At 43.8% G+C, this 23,992-nt stretch overlaps 1 protein-coding gene across 1 annotated transcript; it reads left to right on the forward strand.

The window, feature by feature from the left end:
- Nucleotides 1-204: 204 nt before the first annotated feature.
- LOC141173189 (prostamide/prostaglandin F synthase-like) lies at nt 205-23,514 on the forward strand. Its single transcript, XM_073657813.1, has 7 exons — nt 205-300; nt 6,131-6,335; nt 14,893-14,944; nt 15,474-15,537; nt 20,195-20,270; nt 20,567-20,682; nt 21,690-23,514. Exons 1-7 carry the CDS (start codon nt 238-240, stop codon nt 21,714-21,716), a joined length of 603 nt encoding a protein of 200 aa, XP_073513914.1. The 5' UTR covers nt 205-237; the 3' UTR covers nt 21,717-23,514.
- The last annotated feature ends 478 nt before the right edge of the window (nt 23,515-23,992 follow it).

Here is a 23,992-nt window from a genome sequence, read left to right on the forward strand (position 1 = left end):
GCGTTTCCGCAAGCAGAATTGCCTTTGTTCAATGCATAAAAAACGCAAGGCAATTCCGCATGTGGAAAACGCGTTATAAACGCGCGAAAAATGCGCGATAAACGCGTGCGGAATTCAGCATGCGTTTTTCCGGGAGAGGACTTGCAGAAATGAAGCAGAAATTTTCTGCTTCATAAATGCAACGTGGGCACATAGCCTAATACTACCAGGAAGCAACTCTCCAAAACACCGTACGATATGGGGGATGTGGACCTGGTGAAGCTGGGAGCTCTCCCAGTGAAGAATGCTCTGACCGGGGAGGTGAGCTGGGGTCTGATCATAGTGTTCTGGGGTCTTAATACCATTGTTTCCTTATCCTCGCTGTCTAGATCACACCCAGATCCGCAGTCTCAGCTGTGGTAATGAATTAGGGGATTTCACCACTCTCTGCAGTGCCTGGTTATACAGCAATGCTGGTGAGTGATCATTATACATGCTCTGCAGTCATTATGCACATGTCTGCACATTATATACCCTATAGACTAACTATGGGGCTCACCTGATCACCCACATACCAGAAAGTGGGTACAGTCACCCAGAAGTGAAGTACAACTGTGGGGCTGCTTTCAGATTGCTGTGGTCTCCACAATGAGGTGATGGGGCTCCATGCAGCAGTCTGCGGGGAGTCTATTCTTACCCACCTTCAACTAAGGCCTCATTCAGACCTCCGCTTTTCACATACCTGTTCAATCCGTATTTCACGTTAACCCATTATAGTCTATGGGGCTATTCACACATCTGTAGTTTTTTTTTTTCTTTTTGTGGACGGAGTGTCCATGATGAAAAGAATAAGGGACATGTTTGTTTTGGATTCAAATCAATAAGTCTGTGAACATAAGGCTACGTTCCCACAATGGGTTTTTGGTGAGTTTTTTATTTATTTATTTATTTTTTACGCTGTGTATTTTAACCCCTTTACAGCCTGGGGCGTAATAGTACGCATCACGCTATCACCTCCTGTTCAGCGCTGGCTCCGGCGCTGAGCCCACACTGAACCGGGCACGTCAGCTGATTTATACAGCTAACATGTGCCCGCAACAGCCGCGGGTGGAATCCCGATCCACTCGAGGCTGTTAACACTTTGCGTTTTTCAAGCAATTTTGCCGCTGAATTTCCGCAGCGAAAACGCTTGGTAATACGTGCCCAATGGTCCCCAGTGATGATCCGCATGTGCTGTGCACATGCTGCAGAAATTTCCGCTGTTGATTATCATTGCGGAAAAAATACGCAGCATGTCCATTAATTTTGCGGACACGCAGCGTAATTGCCGCCATTGACTTGCATTGAATCGCTTAATATCCGCATGACTACATATGCACATGCGGATATTAAGTGATTCAATGTGCGGATGGTACCCGGGTCTGGAGAAGAGGAGACTCCCCTTCAGACCCGGGTACCATAGTGCCTGTTAAAAAAAGAATTTAAAATAAAAAATAAACATATACTTACCTTATGATGGCTCCCGATCTTTTCTCCGCTGCGTCCAGTCTCTTGTACGGCTCTCGGTGGTGGGAAAGGACCCTCCATGACGTCATTTAGTCATGTGACAGGTCATGCGACCGCTGACATAGGCAGTCGCGTGACCTGTCACATGACTAAATGACACCATGAAAGGTCCTTTCACACCACCGCCAGACGTACAAGAGATTGGATGCAGGGGAGAAAAGACCGAGGGCCATCAGAAGGTAAGTATAATGTTTTTTTTTTTAATCTTTTTTTAACTATTACTTGGTCACACTATATAAATCCATGCCGGTTGCATGGATTTATATAGTGTGAACAAGTTGTCAAGCACTTTCCAAGTGATGCTAAAATCGCTTGGAAAAGCGCTTGATAACCCGCATGAAGAAATGCATGCAAAAACGCTTGACAAACGCTTCTACCTGGCGGGAAAAACACATGTAAAATCCGCATGCATTTTTCCTGCCAGGGAGATGCGGAAAAAATCTGCAGCATTTCTGCATCATGGGCACTTAGCCTAAGGCTATGTTCCCACGATGCAGAAATGAAGCAGAAAATTTCTGCAGCATTTCTGCATCTCCCTGGCAGAAAAAACGCATGCAGATTGTGCAAACGGCATGGATTTATATAGTGTGACCGTAAAAATAAAAAAATAAAAGCTATACTTACCTCCGATGCCGCCGCGTGTGCTGTCGCGCTCCTTCCTGGTTCCTTCCTGGCTTGCCGGCATCTCGCGAGACAGCCTGCGGTCACATGACCGCGACGTCATCTCAGGTCCTGGAAGGAGAAGCGCTGCAGGGGCCGCCGGACAGGTGAATATAAACTTTATTTATTATTTTATTCTTTTTTTACAGGTACAATGGTACCCAGGTCTGGATGAGAGTCTCCTCTCCTCCAGAACTGGGTACCATCCGCACATTGAACCGCATATAATCCGCTTATACAAATGTACAGACACGGATTCTATGCGTCTCAATGTAAGTCAATGGCGGGAGTTCCGCTGCGCTTCCGTAAAATTAATGAACATGCTGCGGATTTATGAGCGCTGCAGAAACGCTGCGGAAAAATCCGCAGCATGTGCATTGACATTGCGGAATGCCATTGGGGACCATGGGGTGCGGATTACCATGCGTTTTTGATGCGTTTCCGCTGCGGAAATTCCGCAGCATAAACGCATGAAAAACGCATCGTGTGCACGCAGCCTAACAGCGCCGCCCCGAAACTGCGTCACTTACCCCGCCCATCGGTGACCCCGTCACGTGATCGCGGTTCACTGATGGGTTGGCATGACAACCCTGGGTCTGCAGCAGACCCCAGTGGTTGTCGTGTACTGATCGCTATGAGCGCCATCTGGTGGTTGGCGCTCATAGCACAGGAGCATTTCTGCTACATAGAGGTGATCTGCTCATCACCTCTATGTAGCAGAGGTGTACGGACAATTGCTGCTTCTAGTCTCCTATGGAGACTATAGAAGCAAGCAAAAAGTGTAAAAATGTTTTTAAAAATATTAAAAAAATATAAAAGTTTAAATCACCCCCCTTTTGCCCCATTCAAAATAAAATACTAAAAAAAAAACCACATACACATATTTGGTATCGCAGAGTTCAGAATCGCCCGATCTATCAATATAAAAAAAGAATTAATCCGATCTGTAAACAGTGGAACGAGAAAAAAATTCCAAACGCCAGAAATACGTTTTTTTTAAAACATCGGATCTACCCCAAAATGTCAATAAATAAGTATCAATAAAAACTTCAGCTCGGCGCTCAAAAAAATAAGCTCTCACCCGGCCCCAGATCCCGAAAAATGGAGGCGCTACAGGTCTTGGAAAATGGCGCTTTTTTTTTTTTTCTTTAGCAAAATTTGGATTTTTTTTTCACCATTCAAATAAAAAAGAACCTATACATGTTTGGTATCTACAAACTCGTAATGACCTGGAGAATAAGAATAGCAGGTCAGTTTTAGCATTCAGTGAACATGGTAAAAAAAAAAAAATAAAACATCTGTGGTATTGCACTTTTTTTGCAATTTCACCGCACTTGGAATTTTTTTCCCGTACACGATATGGTAAAACCAGTAATGTTGTTCAAAAGTACAACTCGTCCCGCAAAAAATTAGCCCTCACACGGCCATATTGACCAAAAAATAAAAATGCTATGGCTCTGGGAACAAGGGGAGCAAAAAATGAAAATGCAAAAACGGAAAATCCCAGGGTCCTTAAGGGGTTAAAAAAAATGCACTTTTTATTAGTCATTGTGTGGGCGGCACGTGCGCAGTGTGAGTCTGTGTCCTGTGTGCAGGACTTCAATAAAATGGTGGCACATACACAGATCAAGATTTCGACTCTAAAGCGAAATCTCGATCTACGCATGTGCCGCCTCGGCGCCATTTTATTGAAGTCCTGCACATAAGACGCCAGCTCTCACTGTGCACGTGCCGCCCACACAATGATGGCGGCGCAGAATTTCAAAACTGAGTCAGGTCACTGAATAATCAGTGACCTGTACAAGAAGCAGAGGAGGCTTGGGGTGTCGGGGGAGAAGATCCTGCCCCCACGTTACGCCCTGAAGCACACAAGACGTCATTTTCTGAAAACTTCACAAGGTGAGTATTCAGCAGCCACTGAGTGGATCCCTTCATATCAGGTATCAGATTAATCAGCTTCGCTGTGCCATTATAGCCCTGCCTTAAGTTAAAGGGCTAAATACTGCTGACAGGTTCTCTTTAACGAGTAGGAGCAGTTTGAATTTTTTTTTGTTTTTTTTAGAATTAAACAGGATTACCACACTGATGGTAAAGATGGTCACTTGGATCAAAAATGTATGAAAATGTAATTCTGCACATTGAAGAGAATCTTATTTTTCCTCTTATTTAAAGGAGTATTCAGAATTTTTTAATTTCTTCCATTGGTAGCTGTTAGGTGTGTATGTCCAATGAGCGCAGTAATATATTCTCAGGTTACCGTTTTCAGCAGCGCACTGATATGACCACATTTGCGTCCTTCTGAACCTCACTTTCTGCTGTATGGAATGGAGGTCACTTTTTGAATTTTCTCAATGTGTAAGGGCTAATGCAGACAACCGTATGATCTGTCCATATAAAATCCAACAAAACATTGGATTACACCCAGACCAATGTTAGTCTATGGAGCTGTTCAATAATTATTTATGCATGCTCTAGTTTGATCTGATATTCACATCGCACTCAGCCATGCAATTCAGTGAGTGCGTGGGGAACATTGGACTGCACTCGGATGACATCTGAGTGCAGTCTGATTTCCGCTCCCATCCGAGAGAATCTGAGCACACTGATCGGAGTGTGATTTGCATAATCGGCCCGATGAGAGAATCTACGGCAGTCTGCACCTGCTCTTAGCCTATGAGACACTTAACGAGACGTCATACTGAGTCTCATAGACGTAAATTGAGAAAGTATCCACCGCTCCACACAGAAGATGCAGTATGATCTGATGGTTTATAGATGCGGTCACGTAGTATCGGCATGGACCAGAGTGCTGCTGAAAACAGCCAAGGATGGCGACCAGTGAGAATTATTTAAAAAAAGAAAAAAGCCTTACTTGTAGATTTTTGATTTTATATTTTTGAGCATGATATGCTGCTCGGTGGAGAATTATTGACTGACAGGTACTAGAACATAAATAGAATAGGGCATCACCAAGTGCAAGCGTAGGGAGCTCCACGGTGCATTGCACTGATAGTGTCCCACATTCAGAGCAACGCCAAATTTAAAGGGTGGTCCTAGAAGACCTTGGTTTGTGCGGTATTTATCTGCCTTAGCCACCCTATACAGCAGGAGGCTTACAGGTTTCCCTCCGCTTTTTGCTTTCATGTCTTGGAAGATTTTAATGACTGAAGAAGAGACTGGCTTAGAGTTTATGTAAATGGTAATGTGTCCTGGCACCAAAGTCAGACTGGATGGCATAACAGATACGTAGAAGGGCCAACTGCCCCTAGGGATTTGTGTAACAGCTTTATTTTTAATAGGAACTCGTGTACTAACAGGTCTCCCTAAGGATAGGTTTATGCGATAGTATAAAAAATAGGTCCAAACTTTCATCCAGAAAAGTATGGTGAATTTTTTTTTTCTCTCACTTGTCAGCCTTATACAATCCGATAGATTATATATATATTTATTTTTTTTGACTGATAACAGTTGTGTGTACGAGTCCTGAGTAGATCAAGACTGCTTGTCTAATACCCAAAGCCCTACCTAGCAGCTCGGGGGGCCTGTAGGGTAGCACTGCCCAGATATGTACCCTGCCTGAAGATTTCTGTGGAGTAGATCCCGTTCTGTGCTGCTTGTAAGTTCTGTGATCCGGAGCATGGACACCGTATCTGCCATTCGGAGGAAGAAAGGTGGTAATCCTAAAATCTTCTTTTATTAGCTATGCATACAAACTGGTGACAGGTCACCATGCGGACATCTACCCGTTTTGTGTGCTGAGACAGTCCTTGGTCATGATGGGAGGTCATGTATGTCCAGTGTATATGTTACATGTGTATCTCAGATGCAGTGGACATAGGGGAGTCTAACCATGATGAATATACAGATGTCTGGACGCTGCTGATAGTCAGCTGTGGGGATTACATTTGGCATTTTGCACCTTCAGACAGTTGAGTTGCAGTCGCTGTGGAGAGACCACACCAGCGTCCTGTTCTTCCTGAGAAGATTCGTCTGCCAGGTTTGCCGCTGGATGGCAAAAGAAGTTTCCAAGCTGCAAGATTCGTTCGGTGCCAACCAAATCCGTCTGATCGGGATTGGACCGGAGAGTTTGGGGCTGGAAGAATTTGTAGATGGTAAATTTTTCACAGGGGGTAAGTGTACATATAGGCAAGTTCGGCTTTTTACAGGCAACATGTTGGTCAAAGACCCCAAGACATGGCAAGGAAGCTGATGTACTGATTTGCATTCACCGACATGGAAAATTATTGGCTGCCTGGTGATAAAGTAAGACTCCTGTAAAAATGAATACACCGTGTTGTGTCTGTCTGGCCTGACTGGACAGAGCATGATATGAAATAACCAATTGTGACTGACACCCTCCCTGTGCCATATTTCGCCCCTCAAGGTATATATTATATATTGGCTGGAGTTTTCCTTTACATTCTTCCACTATTAGTATCAATGGCATCAATCAAGCTTCTGTAATGTCAAAAAACATCTCTATGATCTTGTCTTATTAAGCTTTACATTTTAAATACAGTTATATGAAAAAGTTTGGGCACCCCTATTAATCTTAAGCTTAAAGTTTTATAAAAATTGGCGTTTTTGCACCAGCTATTTCAGTTTGATATATGTAATAACTGTTGGACAGAGTAATGTTTCTGCCTTGAAATGTGGTGTATTGTATTAACAGAAAATGTGCAATCTGCATTCAAACAAAATTTGACAGGTGCATAAGTATGGGCACCCTTATCATTTTCTTGTTTTAAATACTCCTACCTACTTTTTACTGACTTACTAAAGAACTTTTTTTGGTTTTGTAACCTCATTGAGCTTTGAACTTCATAGCCAGATGTATGCAATCATGAAAAAAGCTACTTAAAGTGGCCACTTGCAAGTTATTCTCCTGTTTGAATCTCCTCTGAAGAGTGGCATCATGGGCTCCTCAAAACAACTGTCAAATGATCTGAAAACAAAGATTATTCAACATAGTTGTTCAGGGGAAGGATACAAAAAGCTGTCTCAGAGATTTAACCTGTCAGTTTCCACTGTGAGGAAGATAGTAAGAAAATGGAAGAACACAGGGACAGTTCTTGTTAAGGCCAGAAGTGGCAGGCCAAGAAAAACATCAGCAAAGCAGAGAAGAAGAATGGTGAGATCAGTCAAGGACAATCCTCAGACCACCTCCAGAGAGCTGCAGCATCAACTTGCTGCAGATGGTGTCACTGTGCATCGGTCAACTATACAACGCACTTTGCACAAGGAGAAGCTGTATGGGAGAGTGATGCGAAAGAAGCCGTTTCTGCAAGCACGCCACAAACAGAGTCGGCTGAGGTATGCAAAAGCACATTTGGAGAAGCCAATTTCTTTTTGGAAGAAGGTCCGGTGGACTGATGAAACCAAGATTGAGTTGTTTGGTCATACAAAAAGGCGTTATGCATGGCGTCAAAAAAACACAGTATTCCAAGAAAAACACTTGCTACCCACAGTAAAATTTGGTGGAGGTTCCATCATGCTTTGGGGCTGTGTGGCCAATGCCGGCACCGGGAATCTTGTTAAAGTTGAGGGACGCATGGATTCCACTCAGTATCAGCAGATTTTTGACAATAATGTTCAATAACCAGTGATAAAGTTGAAGTTACGCAGGGGATGGATCTTTCAGCAAGACAATGATCCAAAACACCGCTCCAAATCTACTCAGGCATTCATGCAGAGGAACAATTACAATGTTCTGGAATGGCCATCCCAGTCCCCAGACCTGAATATCATTGAACATCTGTGGGATCATTTGAAGAGGGCTGTCCATGCTCGGCGACCATCAAACTTAACTGAACTGGAATTGTTTTGTAAAGAGGAATGGTCAAAAATACCTTCATCCAGGATCCAGGAACTCATTAAAAGCTACAGGAAGCGACTAGAGGCTGCTATTTTTGCAAAAGGAGGATCTACTAAATATTAATGTCACTTTTCTGGTGAGGTGCCCATACTTATGCACCTGTCAAATGTTGTTTAAATGCAGATTGCACATTTTCTGTTAGTACAATAAACCTCATTTCAAGGCAGAAACATTACTGTGTCCAACAGTTATTACATAGATCAAACTGAAATAGCTGTTGCAAAAACACCATTTTTTATAAAACATTAAGCTTAAGATTAATAGGGGTGCCCAAACTTTTTCATATAACTGTAGCTGCTCTTGTCTAAGAATAGGTGCTGGATTATCAGATGTTGGAGCAAAGATCTGGTTAGGAGTCACTACTGCAGATCATTTTCACAATCTTCTCATTTACAAGCCCATAACAGTTTGTTTGGCAGTTAACAAAATATGTTTTTCCCCTTCTCCCATGACAGCACCACCTGAGAGAGGGTATCCGCCCACCAAGGACAGGAACCTACTGAATAAAAAGGCGGTACCTCTCCTCCGCATCAGTTTTGGTTCCTGTCCCTGATGGGAGCCTCACCAGGTGGTACCTCATGCACCTGGATTATGGACGGTGCAGCCTGGAGGCCGTGGAAGCAGCAGATGGTCCCTGTTCCCAGCCCATCTGGCAGCTGCCCGGGTCTGCGTGTGGGGAGGAGGTGCTGCTTTTTGGATTCCTCCCCGCGTGCGCAGGGGCCTGCGGACGGGTCTGCGCCTCGCAATGTGAGCTGAGCGCGCCGGCCGGCAAGTCTTCCAGGTCTGCGCACATGGGGGTCGCGTCGCACCCTGTGACGGAGCGCGCCGGAAGTCCGGGCTGCACACGCGCGGGGTGCTGACGTGCCCTATCACGGAGTGCGCCGGAAGCCGGGTCTGCGTATGTGCGGCTGGGAAGCTGTCAACCCGCTGCAAGCGCGCCAGGTGCCGCTGTGCTGCGCACGTGCAGAAGGGAGCCGATCTGCGGTGTAGCGCGCCAGCTGGCTAAATTTTTTTTTTTTTTTTAAAAAGGGAAATTGAATTGAGCACGCTGCCGGAAGGGGAGGAGCCTAAAGGAGGTGGAGCCCTACTGCTTTTAAGGATGGGGAGCAATCAAGATGGCGGCGTCTGCATCCCCGCCATGATGAATGAGGAGCCGTAGTCACCTGGGCAGCAGCTGTCACCGCCACAGGAGGTACAACAGCAGCCACAGCCATCAAAGCAGCGCAAGCAGCTTAAGCAAGTGGACTGGTGGACATGTCCGGTCAACCTATCTTTGGGGGTTCCTTGGACCTTCCAGGTGTCGGATACAATTACAACAGACGCAAGTGCAGAAGGTTGGGGAGCTCACCTAAGGGATCGTTCTGTACAAGGCCTCTGGTCGGACAGCGAGACAAGTCTCTCTTCCAGCATGAAAGAGCTGTTGGCAGCCGGAAACGCTCTAAAAGAATTCAGTTCTGTTCTTCAGGGTCCTCGCGTCAGGATAATGTCAGACAACAGATCAACAGTCGCCTACATCAATCATCAGGGGGGTACCAGGTCTCTCCCTCTGATGTTAGTAGCGGATCAGATCTTCAGGTTTGCCGAGAGTTGGATGGTTACTCTCTCGGCCCTGAATATAAAAGGGGAAGAGAACATAAAGGCCGATTTCTTGAGTCGCCACATCTTGAAACAAGGAGAGTGGGAGTTGAATCCAGCCGTTTTTCAGCAGATTGTGGGTCGGTGGGGTCAGCCCCAGATAGATCTATTTGCAAACAGACACAATCGGAAGACCGAAACCTTTTGCTCACTGAATCCAAAAGAGGGGGCGTTTGCGGTGGACACGCTGCAGATTCCGTGGGATTTTACTCTAGCTTATGCCTTTCCCCCTTTAGAACTGATCCCTACTATCCTGAGGAAGATCCGAGAGGAACGGGTGAGTGTTATATTGATCGCCCCGTTCTGGCCCAAGAGACCATGGTTAACTTGGATGAAGAGAATGTCCCAAGCAGATCCATGGGTTCTTCCAGACATCCCGGATCTCCTCAGGCAGGGCCCAGTCTGTCATCCCCAAAGAGCGGGCCTGCATTTGACAGCCTGGATTTTGAGAGGTCGCTATTGACGCAAAGGGGGTTTTCTCCGGATCTTGTTACTACCCTTCTGGCAAGTACAAAGCCGATAACAACTAGAATCTATGGTAGAACCTGGACTAAGTTCTTGTCTACCTCGGGTCAGTCCGCCAAAGGGAGGATTCCTATTGAGGCCATACTAGAATTCCTCCAGAAGGGGTTAAACATGGGACTAGCCACCAGTACTCTTAAGGTACAGGTATCAGCTCTGGGGGCACTGTATAATTATGACTTGGCAGCAAATAGATGGATCATTAGATTTATTAAAGCTTGTCATAGATCCAGACCTATTCCTATTCCAAGAATGCCTCCTTGGGACCTTATTTTAGTTCTGGAAGCATTAACCAAACCTCCCTTCGAGCCCTTAGAGATGGTTTCAGAAAAAATCTTAACTTTAAAGACTGCTCTACTGGTAGCCCTGACATCAGCTCGTAGAGCCAGTGACTTACAAGCACTATCCGTTAACTATCCATTCACTCAAGTATGTACGGATAGAGTAATCTTAAGACCAGACCCGGCCTATCTTCCAAAGGTAGCCTCCAAGTTCCATAGGGCGCAGGTAATCACTCTCCCTTCCTTCTATCCTAATCCTAGGGATTCTGAGGAACATAAGCTTCACACCTTAGATGTTAGGAGGGTGTTAGTCCAGTATTTGGAAGTGACAAAAGCCTGGAGAAAGAGTGACGCCTTATTTATATCCTTTCAGGGGGCTAGGAAAGGACTTAAGGTTACAAGAGGGACCATAGCTAGATGGGTCAGGGATACTATTACCTTAGCCTACTCTTCTAGCAATCTGCCGGTTCCAGAGAACCTGAAGGCCCATTCCACCAGAGCGGTAGCTGCTTCCTGGGCTGAGAAGGCGGATGTGCCCATCGACATCATATGTAAGGTGGCAACTTGGTCATCCCCCGCTACATTTTACAAACATTACCGTCTTGACCTTTCCTCTTCTACTGATCTGTCCTTTGGTAGAAGGGTGTTGCAAGCGGTGATCCCTCCCTCTGGTATTTGATCTCTATAAATCTCTCAGGTGGTGCTGTCATGGGAGAAGGGTAAAAGATCCTAGTTACTTACCGGTAACGGGATTTTACAGAGCCCATGACAGCACCCTATTAATTCCCTCCCCTTTATCACTATGGTGTGCACTTTTTAAGGTGTTTAGTACAAATATTGAGGTGGTGGTTATGTATTAACCTGTTTTCGGAGGCCCTCTCATGCGCTGAAACAAAACTGATGCGGAGGAGAGGTACCGCCTTTTTATTCAGTAGGTTCCTATCCTTGGTGGGCGGATACCCTCTCTCAGGTGGTGCTGTCATGGGCTCTGTAAAATCCCGTTACCGGTAAGTAACTAGGATCTTTACTGTTTACGCAGGTCTGTATCCCCCTTACTTAAAGGGGTTGTCCAGGACTAAGTTTTTAGGCTCACAGTAAAAAAAAAACAGTAACCACTACAGTGGCATATAAAAGTTTGAGCACCCCTGGTCAAAATTACTGTTATTGTGAACAGTTAACAGTTGAGCAAGTTGAAGATGAAATGATTTATAAAAGGCCTAAAGTTAAGAAGACAGATTTCCTTTCTATTTTAGGCACAAAAAATTTAAATTAAAAAAATATATTATATGTGTGTGTGTATATACATACATACAGTGGATACGGAAAGTATTCAGACCCCTTTAAATTTTTCACTCTTTGTTTCATTGCAGCCATTTGGTAAATCTAAAAAGTTCATTTTTTTTTCTCATTAAAGTACACTCTGCACCCCATCTTGACTGAAAAAAAGCAGAAATGCAGAAATTTTTTAAATTTACTAAAAAAGAAAAACTGAAATATCACATGGTCATAAGTATTCAGACCCTTTGCTCAGACACTCATATTTAAGTCTATTTCCTTGTAATCCTCCTTGAGATGGTTCTACTCCGTCATTGGAGTCCAGATGTGTTTAATTAAACTGATAGGACTTGATTTGGAAAGGCACACACCTGTCTATATAAGACCACACAGCTCACAGTGCAGGTCAGACCAAATGAGAATCATGAGCTCAAAGGAACCTCCCAAGGAGCTCAGAGACAGAATTGTGGCAAGGCACAGATCTGGCCAAGGTTACAAAAGAATTACTGCATTACTCAAGGTTCCTAAGAGCACAGTGGCCTCCATAATCCTTAAATGGAAGAAGTTTGGGACTACAGAAGTCTTCCTAGACCTGGCCATCCAGCCAAACTGAGCAATCGTGGGAGAAGAGCAATGGTGAGAGAGGTAAAGAAGAACCCCAATATCACTGTGGCTGAGCTCCAGAGATGCAGTAGGGAGATGGGAGAAAGTTCCACAAGGTCAACTATTACTGCAGCCATCCACCAGTCGGGCCTTTATGGCAGAGTGGACCGACGGAAGCCTCTCCTCAGAGAAAGACATATGAAAGCCTGCATAGAGTTTGCTCAAAAACACACGAAGGACTCCCAGACTATGAGAAATAAGATTCTCTGGTCTGATGAGATGAAGATAGAACTTTCTAGTGATAATTTTAAGCGGTATGTGTGGAGAAAACCAGGCACTGCTCATCACCTGCCCAATACAATCCCAACAGTGAAACATGGTGGTGGCAGCATCATTCTATGAGGGTGTTTTTCAGCTGCAGGGTCAGGATGACTGGTTGCAATTGAAGGAAACATGAATGCGGCCAAGTATAGAGATATCCTGGATTCAAACCTCTTCCAGAGTGCTCTGGACCTCAGACTTGGCCGAAGGTTCACCTTCCAACAAGACAATGATCCTAAGCACACAGCTAAAATAACAAAGGAGTGGCTTCAGAACAACTCTGTGACCCTTCTTGACTAGCCCAGCTAGAACCCTGACCTAAACCCAATTGAGCATCTCTGGAGAGACCTGAAAATTACTGTCCACCAACGTTCATCATCCAACCTGACAGAACTGGAGAGGATCTTCAAGGAAGAATGGCAGAGGATCCCCAAATCCAGGTGTGAAAAAAGGGTGCTTCTACTCAATACTGAGCAAAGGGTCTGAATACTTATGACCATGTGATATTTCAGTTTTTCTTTTTCAATAAATTTGCAAAAATGTCTACATTTCTGTTTTTTTCAGTCAAGATTGGGTGCAGAGTGTACTTTAATGAGAAAAAAATGAACTTTTTAGATTTACCAAATGGCTGCAATGAAACAAAGAGTGAAAAATGTAAAGGGGTTTGAATGCTTTCCGTACCCTGTGTGTGTGTGTGTGTGTGTGTGTGTGTGTGTGTGTGTGTGCATATATATGTACTAGATGGTGGCCCGATTCGAACACATCGGGTATTCTAGAATATGTATGCGGCCGACCGGGCGCAATCAGCAGAGCGTTGTTTAAATTTGGCACCAAAATCGCGGATTGGTCGCGGTTGCCGGCCGCGACCAATCAGCAAAATGGTGTTTCAATTTGGCGGCAATATCGGCGATTGGTCGCGGCCGCCACCCATCAGCGAACTGTGTTAGTGAGGACCGGATAGCTTGTTTAAATTTGGCGCTAAAATCGCTGATTAGTAGCGACCGCGACCAATTAGCAAAACGGTGTTTAAATTTGGTGCCAATATCGCTGATTGGTCGCGGCCAATCAGCAGAGCGTTGTTTAAATTTGGTGCCAATCTCGCTGATTGGTCGCGGCCGCGACCAATCAGCGAACCGTATTAGTGAGGACTGGGCAGCGCCGCCGTCCCTCCCTTCACACTTGCCTTCGGGAGATCAGCGGCCCAAGCCGCTGATCTCCCGATGGTAGCCGCATGGAGGTTAGCGGCGCCGCCCGTCGGGGTACTTGTGCAGCCAGCAGCGGGGAGATGAGCGGCTAGCGTCGCTCATCTCCCGGCTGCATCGCCGCTGACTTCCGTCCGGCAGATGAGCCGCTAACGGCCGCCATCTTTTTCTGAAATCCTGCATCGCTGATTGGCCGCGGCCGGACCAATCAGCTACGCGGGATTTCCTGGACAGACAGACAGAAAGACAGACAGACGGGATAAGACGATTATATATATATATATATATATATATATATATATATATATATATATATATTAGATATCTCTTGCTTAACTGTTCACAATAACAGTAATTTTGACCAGGGGTGCCCAAACTTTTACACGTCACTGTGCCTGCTGGCGAATCAGCTGCTCCACATCAACAGAGCAGCTTTTCTTCCAGGCTGCTTTTTCGAAGGGGTGTGATTGCTGAAAAAAAAAATAGTCCTAGATAACCCCTTAAGTGCTGTAAGAATGCACACAGTAGTTTTGCCCACAGAACATAAGATACTGCATTGTTCTAAGGGGAATCTGCATAAACAGCACCTATGTCTTGCAGACTGTACGTGAAATAAAATGATCAGAAAATAAGATTTCCCACAATCCTGTGATGTTATTTTTATCCCCCTTAATAAAGGAAGGAATGGTTAATAACATATTTTATTGAGAAGTAGCTAATTATGCAATGTCATGACATGATGCATCCAAGGAGGAGCTTCAGCCTGTGGTGGGCATATGATATAAGTCGTCCTTGAATTACTCCAGGTTTTGCGCAATAGGTTTATGGCTTTTTGCACAACCCTGATTGCCATTCCCTTATCTTGTTAATGAACATCACGCCTTGTAAACTCAACAGCACTCGGCTGCCTTTTATTCTCTGTAGTTTTCCGACTTTTAATGTTGTGTAACTACAAATCTCTGCTTTATTTCAGAATTATATCTGGATGAATCCAAGCAGAGCTACAAGGAGCTGGGATTCAAGAGGTCGGTGTCTGAAAAGTCCATAAAGTTGGGCTACGACCGATGGTTATATTAGACAACCTTGTGTCCTAGCCTAGGTAGAGGTGGGCTAATTCGTAGTTTTCGTTTAAAGGAAACTTGTCCCCAAGTTTTCCAAATATAAAGTACAGGAAAAGGGGAAATCCAGCATTCGAATCTTCGTATAAAAGTACTATTTTATTTAAAAGCACGCAGATGTGTATGGTCATATCCAATAAATTAGTCCCAAAAAAACATGAATAAGGGGGGAATTATTCACTGGCAAAAGCGATTCAAACTGAAGTTCCTAATCATTGCAGTGATGACAGCCCTTGTGACAGGTACCCTTTTAAAGCCATGTGTTTCTGTTTTATGCTATTAAAAAAAAAAACAACAAAAAAAACGTACATACATATAAATAAATCTTTTTTTTAAATACCCGTGGCCACATAACCTTCTGCTAGGAGCACTATATTAGGGAATCTTTTTCTATGCAATATACTGAGGGTTCACTTATGTTTATTTCTCATTGTAGGTATAATGCTCTTTCTATAGTTCCTGCAGCTCTTGGGAAAAAGGTTCGAGATATTGTCACCAAGGTGAGAATATACTTATGCAGAAAATATATACAGTATAGACCAAAAGTTTGGACACACCTTCTCATTTAAAGATTTTTCTGTATTTTCTTGTCTATGGAAATTGTACATTCACACTGAAGGCATCAAAACTGTGAATTAACACATGTGGAATTATATACTTAACTAAAAAGTGTGAAACAACTGAAAATATGTCTTATATTCTAGGTTCTTCAAAGTAGCCACCTTTTGCGTTGACTGCTTTGCACACTCTTGGCATTCTCTTGATGAGTTCAAGAGGTAGTCACCGGAAATGGTCTTCCAACAATCTTGAAGGAGTTCCCGGAGATGCTTAGAACTTGTTGGCCCTTTTGCATTTACTCTGCGGTCCAGCTCACCCAAAACCATCTCGATTGGGTTCAGGTCTGGTGACTGTGGAGGCCAGGTCATCTGGCGTAGCACCCCATCACTCTCCTTCTTGGTCAAGTAGCCCTTACACAGCCTGGAGGTGTGTTTGGGGTCATTGTCCTGTTGAAAAATAAATGTTGGTCCAACTAAATGCAAACCGGAAGGAATAGCATGCCGCTGCAAGATGCTGTGGTAGCCATGCTGGTTCAGTATGCCTTCAATTTTGAATAAATCCCCAACAGTGTCACCAGCAAAGCACCCCCACACCATCACACCTCCTCCTCCATGCTTCACGGTGGGAACCAGGCATGTAGAGTCCATCCATTCACCTTTTCTGCGTTGCACAAAGACACGGTGGTTGGAACCAAAGATCTCAAATTTGGACTCATCAGACCAAAGCACAGATTTCCACTGGTCTAATGTCCATTCCTTGTGTTCTTTAGCCCAAACAAGTCTCTTCTGCTTGTTGCCTGTCCTTAGCAGTGGTTTCCTAGCAGCTATTTTACCATGAAGGCCTGCTGCACAAAGTCTGCTCTTAACAGTTGTTGAAGAGATGTGTCTGCTGCTAGAACTCTGTGTGGCATTGACCTGGTCTCTAATCTGAGCTGCTGTTAACCTGCGATTTCTGATGCTGGTGACTCGGATAAACTTATCCTCAGAAACAGAGGTGACTCTTGTTCTTCCTTTCCTGGGGCGGTCCTCATGTGAGCCAGTTTCTTTGTAGCGCTTGATGGTTTTTGCAACTGCACTTGGGGACACTTTCAAAGTTTTCCCAATTTTTCGCACTGATTGACCTTCATTTCTTAAAGTAATGATGGCCACTCGTTTTTCTTTACTTAGCTGCTTTTTTCTTGCCATAATACAAATTCTAACAGTCTATTCAGTAGGACTATCAGTTGTGTATCCACCTGACTTCTGCACAACACAACTGATGGTCCCAACCCCATTTATAAGGCAAGAAATCCCACTTATTAAACCTGACAGGGCAGGCCTGTGAAGTGAAAAACCTTTCCGGTGACTACCTCTTGAAGCTCATCAAGAGAATGCCAAGAGTGTGCAAAGCAGTCATCAAAGCAAAAGGTGGCTACTTTGAATAACCTAGAATATAAGACATATTTTCAGTTGTTTCACACTTTCTTGTTAAGTATATAATTCCACATGTGTTAATTCATTGTTTTGATGCCCTCAGTGTGAATGTACAATTTTCATAGTCATGAAAATACAGAAAAATCTTTAAATGAGAAGGTGTGTCCAAACTTTTGGTCTGTACTGTATTTGTCAAGCGTTTTTGCATGCATTTCTGCATGCTTGTTATCAAGAGCCTTTCCAAGCGATTTTAGCATCACTTGGAAAGTGCTTGACAACTTGTTCACACTATATAAATCCATGCAACCGGCATGGATTTATAGTAGTGTGACCAAGTTAGTTAAAAAAAAAGAATAAAAATGGTAAAAAATTTTATACTTGCCTTCCGATGTCCTCCCAGTGTTTTCTCCGCTCTGTCCGGTGTCTTGGGCGGCTCGCGGTGTTGTGAAGGACCTGCAGTGGCATCATTGAGTCATGTGTCAGGTCACATGACTCAATGGCATCATGGCAGGTCCTTCACAACACCGCGACCCATACAGCAGACCAGACGGAGGGGAGAAAACACCGAGAGGACATCAGAAGGTGAGTATAATCTTTATTTTTTATTTTAAATTCTTTTTTTAACAGGTTCTATGGTACCTGGGTCTGGATGAGAGTCCCCTCTCCCCCAGACCGGGGTACCATCCGCACATTGAAACGCATAATATCCGTGTGTACAAATGTACTAACACGGATATTATGCGTTTCAATGTTAGTCAATGGCAGCAATTACGCTGCTTGTCTGCAAAATTAATGGACATGCTGCGTATTTTTCCGCAATGATAATCTGCAGCGGAAATTTCCGCAGCATGTGCACAGCACATGCGGATTATCATTGGGGACCATGGGGCACGTATAACCAAGTGTTTTTTAAGCGTTTTCACTGCGGAAATTCTGCAGCAAAAACGCTTGAAAAACACATAGTGGGCACGCAGCCATAAGGTGTCCATATCCCCAAGCGCTGACACTATTAAATAGGATAAGCAATTCTGCACAAGAATTTGCTCAGGATACAGGGTGTTAGCAAAGGATTAGAAACAGATTAGATGATGTGTACACAGCGCACACTTAACAAGTAAAGCTAAACATGATTAGAGTGCAAATAGTGAACCAAGGTAGAGTAGATAATGTAACAATAATACAGGCTAATTACCATATCATTACAGTCACAGGTCAAAATGAACAGCTTCACATCCTAGGCCAACCTTGATCTTTATTTAAAAAAAAAAAAGGTCCAATTGAGGAAGTTTTTCCTTCTCAAATATAACCATGAACCTTGTCATATGGAAACTGACTTGGGGCTCTTTCACACATCAGTATTTCCGGTACGTGTGCTGATTTCCACACGTACCGGAGACACTAGCACATGTAGACCCATTCAAATCTGTGGGTCTGTCCACATGTCAGTGTGTTTCCACAAACCATGTGTATGTGTGCTCCACAAGCTGACATGTCCGTTTTTTGAACGACAGCACGGATAACACGGATCCATTCAAGTCAATGGGTCTGTGTAAACACGTGCTAACACGGATGCCATCATTGTGACACGTACCGGCGCTTGGGAATCAGTGTACAGTTAGCCCTGTTCCCAAGTGCCGGGTGCTGAATTCTGTACTCTTCATGGTTTCCTGCCGGCGCTGCGATCAGCACCAGCAGGGACAATGATGAGAGTAGTAGGGTCTGATCCCGCAGTGTCCACCTGTAAAAATAAAATTAAAAATCCTTATACTCACCTGTCCTAAGTGTTCCCGTGTATGCTGTAATCCATGCAACTCCTCAGTAGAGGAGCCGGGCAGAATGTGCGGGTCCTGGAGCTGTGCTTAATGAGTGACGGACATTGCTCCTGAGCTCGGCAGAGCTCCGGGGCCCGCTCGCGACAGCGGCTCATTCTCCTTGGCCTCAGCGGTCGTATGGATTACAGCCAGGGACACTTAGGACAAGTGAGTATAAGGATTTTGTATTTTATTCTTATTTTTACAGGTGGACACTTCGGGAGCAGAATACTACTCTCCATTGTGTCCCTGCTGGTGCTGATCACAGTGCCTGCGGGGGACAATAATGAGGGCAGTGTTCAGCACCCTGCATTTGGGAATAGCACTAACTGTACACTGATTCCCAAGCGCCGGTATGTGTGCTCTTGATGCGGCACACGGTTGCCACACGTGTGACACACACGGACACGGATATCTCCACTACCGGAAATATACGGACAGACGTATGAAACCAGCCTTAAAGTAGTTGTCCTTCCTACAAACAAAGTAAATTTTAAGTAATACATCTTAGAATAAAATATTTGGAATATGTTATGTAAGAGCAGTAGAAAGCATATGGCCTAATTTAAATATCTAATAACAAAGGTTAAAAACCTTGAATAATACAGATCATAAAGTCTAATGCAAACAAGTGCCCCCCCCCACTCCCAAACACAGTAAGATACCCCCACAGTGAATTCCTCCATATTATGGTGACCCCATCACAGTATGATTGCTCACACAGAGTAATGGGCCCCGCATAGCGCTCTGTACGGAGTAATGGGCCCCGCATAGTTGGCCCCACATGGTCCTCTGTACAGTTTAATAGGCCCCACATTAAACAAAAAAAAATACTGACTTCTCCTCATTCCACTTCTCCCTGCTCCAGTCTCTGCAGTGCATCTTCGGATCCTTTGCACTGCTTGGAACAGTGGGTGCGTTGTAATGACATCATTGCGCCCGCTGCGCTGAAACGTCCGATGTAGAGGAAGAATGATGGGAGAGGGAGCGTCAGCAGAAACTCCTTCCATCATTGCTTTCAATTTTGTCGGCATCCAGGATGCTGATACAGTTGAAAGTGCGATGCCGGGCGGGTGGCCTGCCTGGCGTTGTGGGCTAAATATAGTCGCCCTGCTGACCAGAGTTTAAGATATGTGCCCTAGAGTATAAATCCATGTACATTGTGAGCCCTCGCGGGCAGGGTCCTCGCTCTTCCTGTACCAGTCGCCGACTTGTATTGTTCAAAATTTACTGTAATTGTTTGTGCTATGTATATCCCTTTCACATGTAAAGCTCCATGGAATGAATGGCGCTATAATAATAATAATAAGTTTTTCTTGACGGATGATAGTGTTTACCTAAGTTAGACTTTATTTCAACTAACTTACATTTTACAGGCAAATGCAGATGAGGTGCAAGGAAACTTCAGTGGAGATCTCCTGCAGAGTGGGGGGATGTTGATTGTCACTAAAGGTAAAAGGATTTTATATGAATTGTTCACAAATTAGAATTGTAAGAATTTATCTAAAACAACCACAAAATGGCAGGATGGAGCTTATCAGGCGAAGATAGTGAGGAAGAAGGGTAAAACCTGTCATAAACCCATAGAGCTGGGGGTCCACAGCGTGTGGCTCCCCAACTCTTATGAAACTACAGCTCAGTATGTTTTAATAGGAGATATCCATCACTGCTATTTTTTCATTTTTTAGCTGAAATTAAACTGTTTAACTTGCTGTATCCCCCTTTTTTTTTTCTTTTTTTTTTACAAGGAGAAGAAGTTTTGCTTCATTTTGTACAAGATTCCCCTGGTGACCACATTTCTCTAGAAACCTTAGTGAAAACTCTGGGAATTTCTGCAAATGTGACTGAAGGACAGCGCCCTCAGGTAACTCATATGGAGCAGGACCTGTTAGTGGACTGCTCTATTCTACCTTTTTCTACTCTTCTTACCCTAAAGTGAATTTTTGCCTTTTACTTCCATATAATTTCTAGCGCCAAGATTAATTTAATCTACAAGACTATCCCTACACCAGGGGGTGCTCCAAATCTTCTACAATAGGTTGATTTGAAGTTGATGTATTAAGACTGACTTTGTGCATTAAAGTGTTTAATGAAGGGCTCGCTGGTGTACGTTGTGCCAATTCATTAAAGGGGTTATCCAGGACTATTTAAAAAAATTTTTAGTACGGGCCTAAGAACTAACAGGTAAGTAGTTGCGCCGATCTCTGCCGACACAGACCGCTTCTGCTGGAAATTCTACTGCTTCCGCTCTGCTCTGTTGACAAGGCGTGACTGCCAACTTCATGTTGACTGACAGCTGGCTCCCCGCTGCCTAACTGCAGGGAGCTAGGTGTCAGTCAGCATGACATTGGCAGTCACACTCCATCAACTCTTAAGTGGAGCAGCTGAATCACTGGCATGAGCGGTTAGTGGCCGCTCTGAGCCGGCGCCATGTAGGAGTAGAAGAGGCAGGTAGTTTCCTCTGGTAGCAATTACCTGCCTGTTAGTTTTGAAGCTCATATTAAAAAATAAAATAGTCCTGGATCACCCCTTAAAAGGTGCACACCACTTAATGAATTTGGAGCATCTCCTCTGTGGCCTGCACCTCGCCAGGAAAGCGTCACCCAGTCTCGGTCTGGATTGGCATTTCTGGCTTAAAAATGTCAGCACTTTTTGTGAATTTGATGGGTGGGCATAGCCATGTCCAGTCCCACACCAGCTGCGGCCATTTTGGCAGAGCTACTTTAATGTGACTTCTCCTGCGTGGACTTCAAGTCATTAATTCTGTCTTAGATTCTGTATAACATATTCATTTTGATGCGGTCTCTAGAAGAAGTGAATTATAGTGCGTGTGTAGCCATATTGACATCACCTTCTTGTTTCTCCCCACAGTGTAATGATGATGTGTGCACATACTGAATGAAGAATCCTTTCCCGTTTCTTATGGGAGTTGCATCGTTTCTCTACTTATCATATTTCTTGCACTGACTGGAATCTTCATTGCTTGAAATCCCACTTCTGACTAGAGGGGTCTCACACTATTCTAATGGGCCGTAACATGAAAGGACTGTCCCCTTTGCCACTAAAAAACGTATTCATTGTAAACTCTAATGAAACAAACTGTAACTCCCTAATTGTATTTGTTTTTATTCATTGCTGTTTTACAAGATCTCTGCTTGCTGTTAGCAAATGGAAATCTTATTCCTTAAAGGGGAACTATCATGTTTTCTCCAGAGAAGCTCACAGCTCTGCAGTTTCTGTGCTTTCTTGTTGCTTGGGGGAGGGGTGGGTGCTCCATGTTGAGTGACAGTTCTAGCCAGGGTCTTCGTCCTGCTACAACACATTAATGCTCTGTCAGTGTTTGTTCTTCTTCTATACTCTTATCACTATATTTGCACTTAGACATACCGGAGCATTTGAACAATTACATGTCTCAAGAAAGTGAGAGCAGTGATTAAAAAAACTGCTGATTTGGGGGGATACTGATGATTGTAATTATGCTGGACTGATAATAACCCTGTCAGGTGCTGAAGGGGAGGGAGGTGAGCAGCTAACTGGTGTGTAGAAATCAATGTGCTGGAGAATGCTGGCTGGTATCTCTTGAGTTAACTCCCCTTCTGAAATGTAACTACTGTAAATACTCAGCAAGGGTCTGGTGGTTAAGCTCCTTGGAAACCAATTGTACATTCTGTAAGATAAAAGTTCTCATTGCAGGAGAATGACGGCAGATAGAAAAGTCAATTGAAAACTTGCCGATGTTTATGCTGTCTAACTAATTTAAAGCAATTTAATAACATGAGACTACCCCTTTAATGAGTTTTCAGCCTCTGGATTTGGATAACAGAGCTCTTGGAAAAATGATAGTAATAATTTAAGCTTTATTTACCTTAAACTGGAAAACCCCACAAACTGCTGCTGATTTTTTAGTTGTAATATGGATTCTAACATACAGCCGTTTAATGTCTGTGTGAAGTTGGCCTTTAAAATGGTTGCCCAACCTTAGGTACAAGTCTGCAGTCACTGTGATTTGCATACATGCGGTCACATGCCAACTAGTTTGCTTTGAGGGAGGCTGCGCCCAGTGTATAGAGCAAGGCCAGATGCGTATAGTCAAAATGTAGCCGGGAGTATGCAAATTGCATACTTGTGGTCCCATGACCACCAGGCACTGGCATTCACAGTGCGCGAATCGTTTGGATTCACAAGTCTGCAGTCACCTCTTCTGATGCAGGATAACTACCTCGTGTCTTGCTGCTGTGCTCAATATTGACATAGTATATGATCTGTGATCTAAAACGGTCTTCCACAAACTCACCTTCTTTAAGCTACCTACACAGCTATTTCTGTTTCAGTCAATGACTGTATTTCAACTTGCATGATGAGCGGTATCACCTGTTTGGTATAATTGGTTACTCATACACCTGACTATAATCCTAGAAAATCCCAGACTTTTTGCAAGTGTGCCTGGATGAATTGATGCTGTTTTAAAAGCAAAGGGCGGTCACACCAAATATTGACTTGATTCTGCTTTTTCTTTTGTTCATTCACTTAGTTTTTTTATGAATTAACACTGCATAATTAACACTTCTATTTTTGAATGTATTCTTATTTTGCAATATTTTTCCACTTCTGCCTAATTGTTTTGCACAGTATTATCGTATGTAATTAAAGAACATGAAATCAGTGTAAAATGACATGGACATTCATTCCTAAACTATTGTGAAGATTAAAGCAGGACATAAACCACCGCACTGACAAGTCTATATTAGTCAATGTATTTAAATTAATTATTTTTACATTTTTATTGCCACATGTGATCAGTTTTGTTATTTAGTAATTGTATAATAATTATAAATTATATTACACAGTGGTCTATTTGTCTTTTTTTACCACTTTTTTTTTAGAAGTTCTTTGCACATCTGTATTTTGCAAATGAGCCGCTAGTGAAACGGGGCTGAAACTACACTTTCATCTCCCCTCTGTCTCCACCTGCCTGTGTCATTGACTGACAGGTCACTCTTGTCTAAGTTGCCCATTTTCCCCTCCCGATGGGTCGTCTTGGTGAAGAAGACTGTCAATGTCTAGCCCTGGCTGCAAGCTAATCAGCTAATGCCAGATACTGACAGCCTTCTTCATCAGGACCGTACTGTGCATGGACTGCCCCGCTCTACTTGTAGCTCATTAGTATAGAAATT

Source organism: Phyllobates terribilis, unplaced genomic scaffold, assembly GCF_046119375.1.
Source record: "Phyllobates terribilis strain yellow unplaced genomic scaffold, ASM4611937v1 Scaffold_12__6_contigs__length_324123572, whole genome shotgun sequence".
Lineage (NCBI taxonomy): Eukaryota > Metazoa > Chordata > Amphibia > Anura > Dendrobatidae > Phyllobates > Phyllobates terribilis.

Coding starts and splice junctions, on each gene's coding strand:
- LOC141173189 (XM_073657813.1), top strand. CDS start 238: ATGGGGGATGTGGACCTGGTGAAGCTGGGAGCTCTCCCAGTGAAGAAT. Junction 301..6,130: donor AGAATGCTCTGACCGGGGAG/GTGAGCTGGGGT, acceptor TTGCACCTTCAG/ACAGTTGAGTTGCAGTCGCT. Junction 6,336..14,892: donor TGGTAAATTTTTCACAGGGG/GTAAGTGTACAT, acceptor GCTTTATTTCAG/AATTATATCTGGATGAATCC.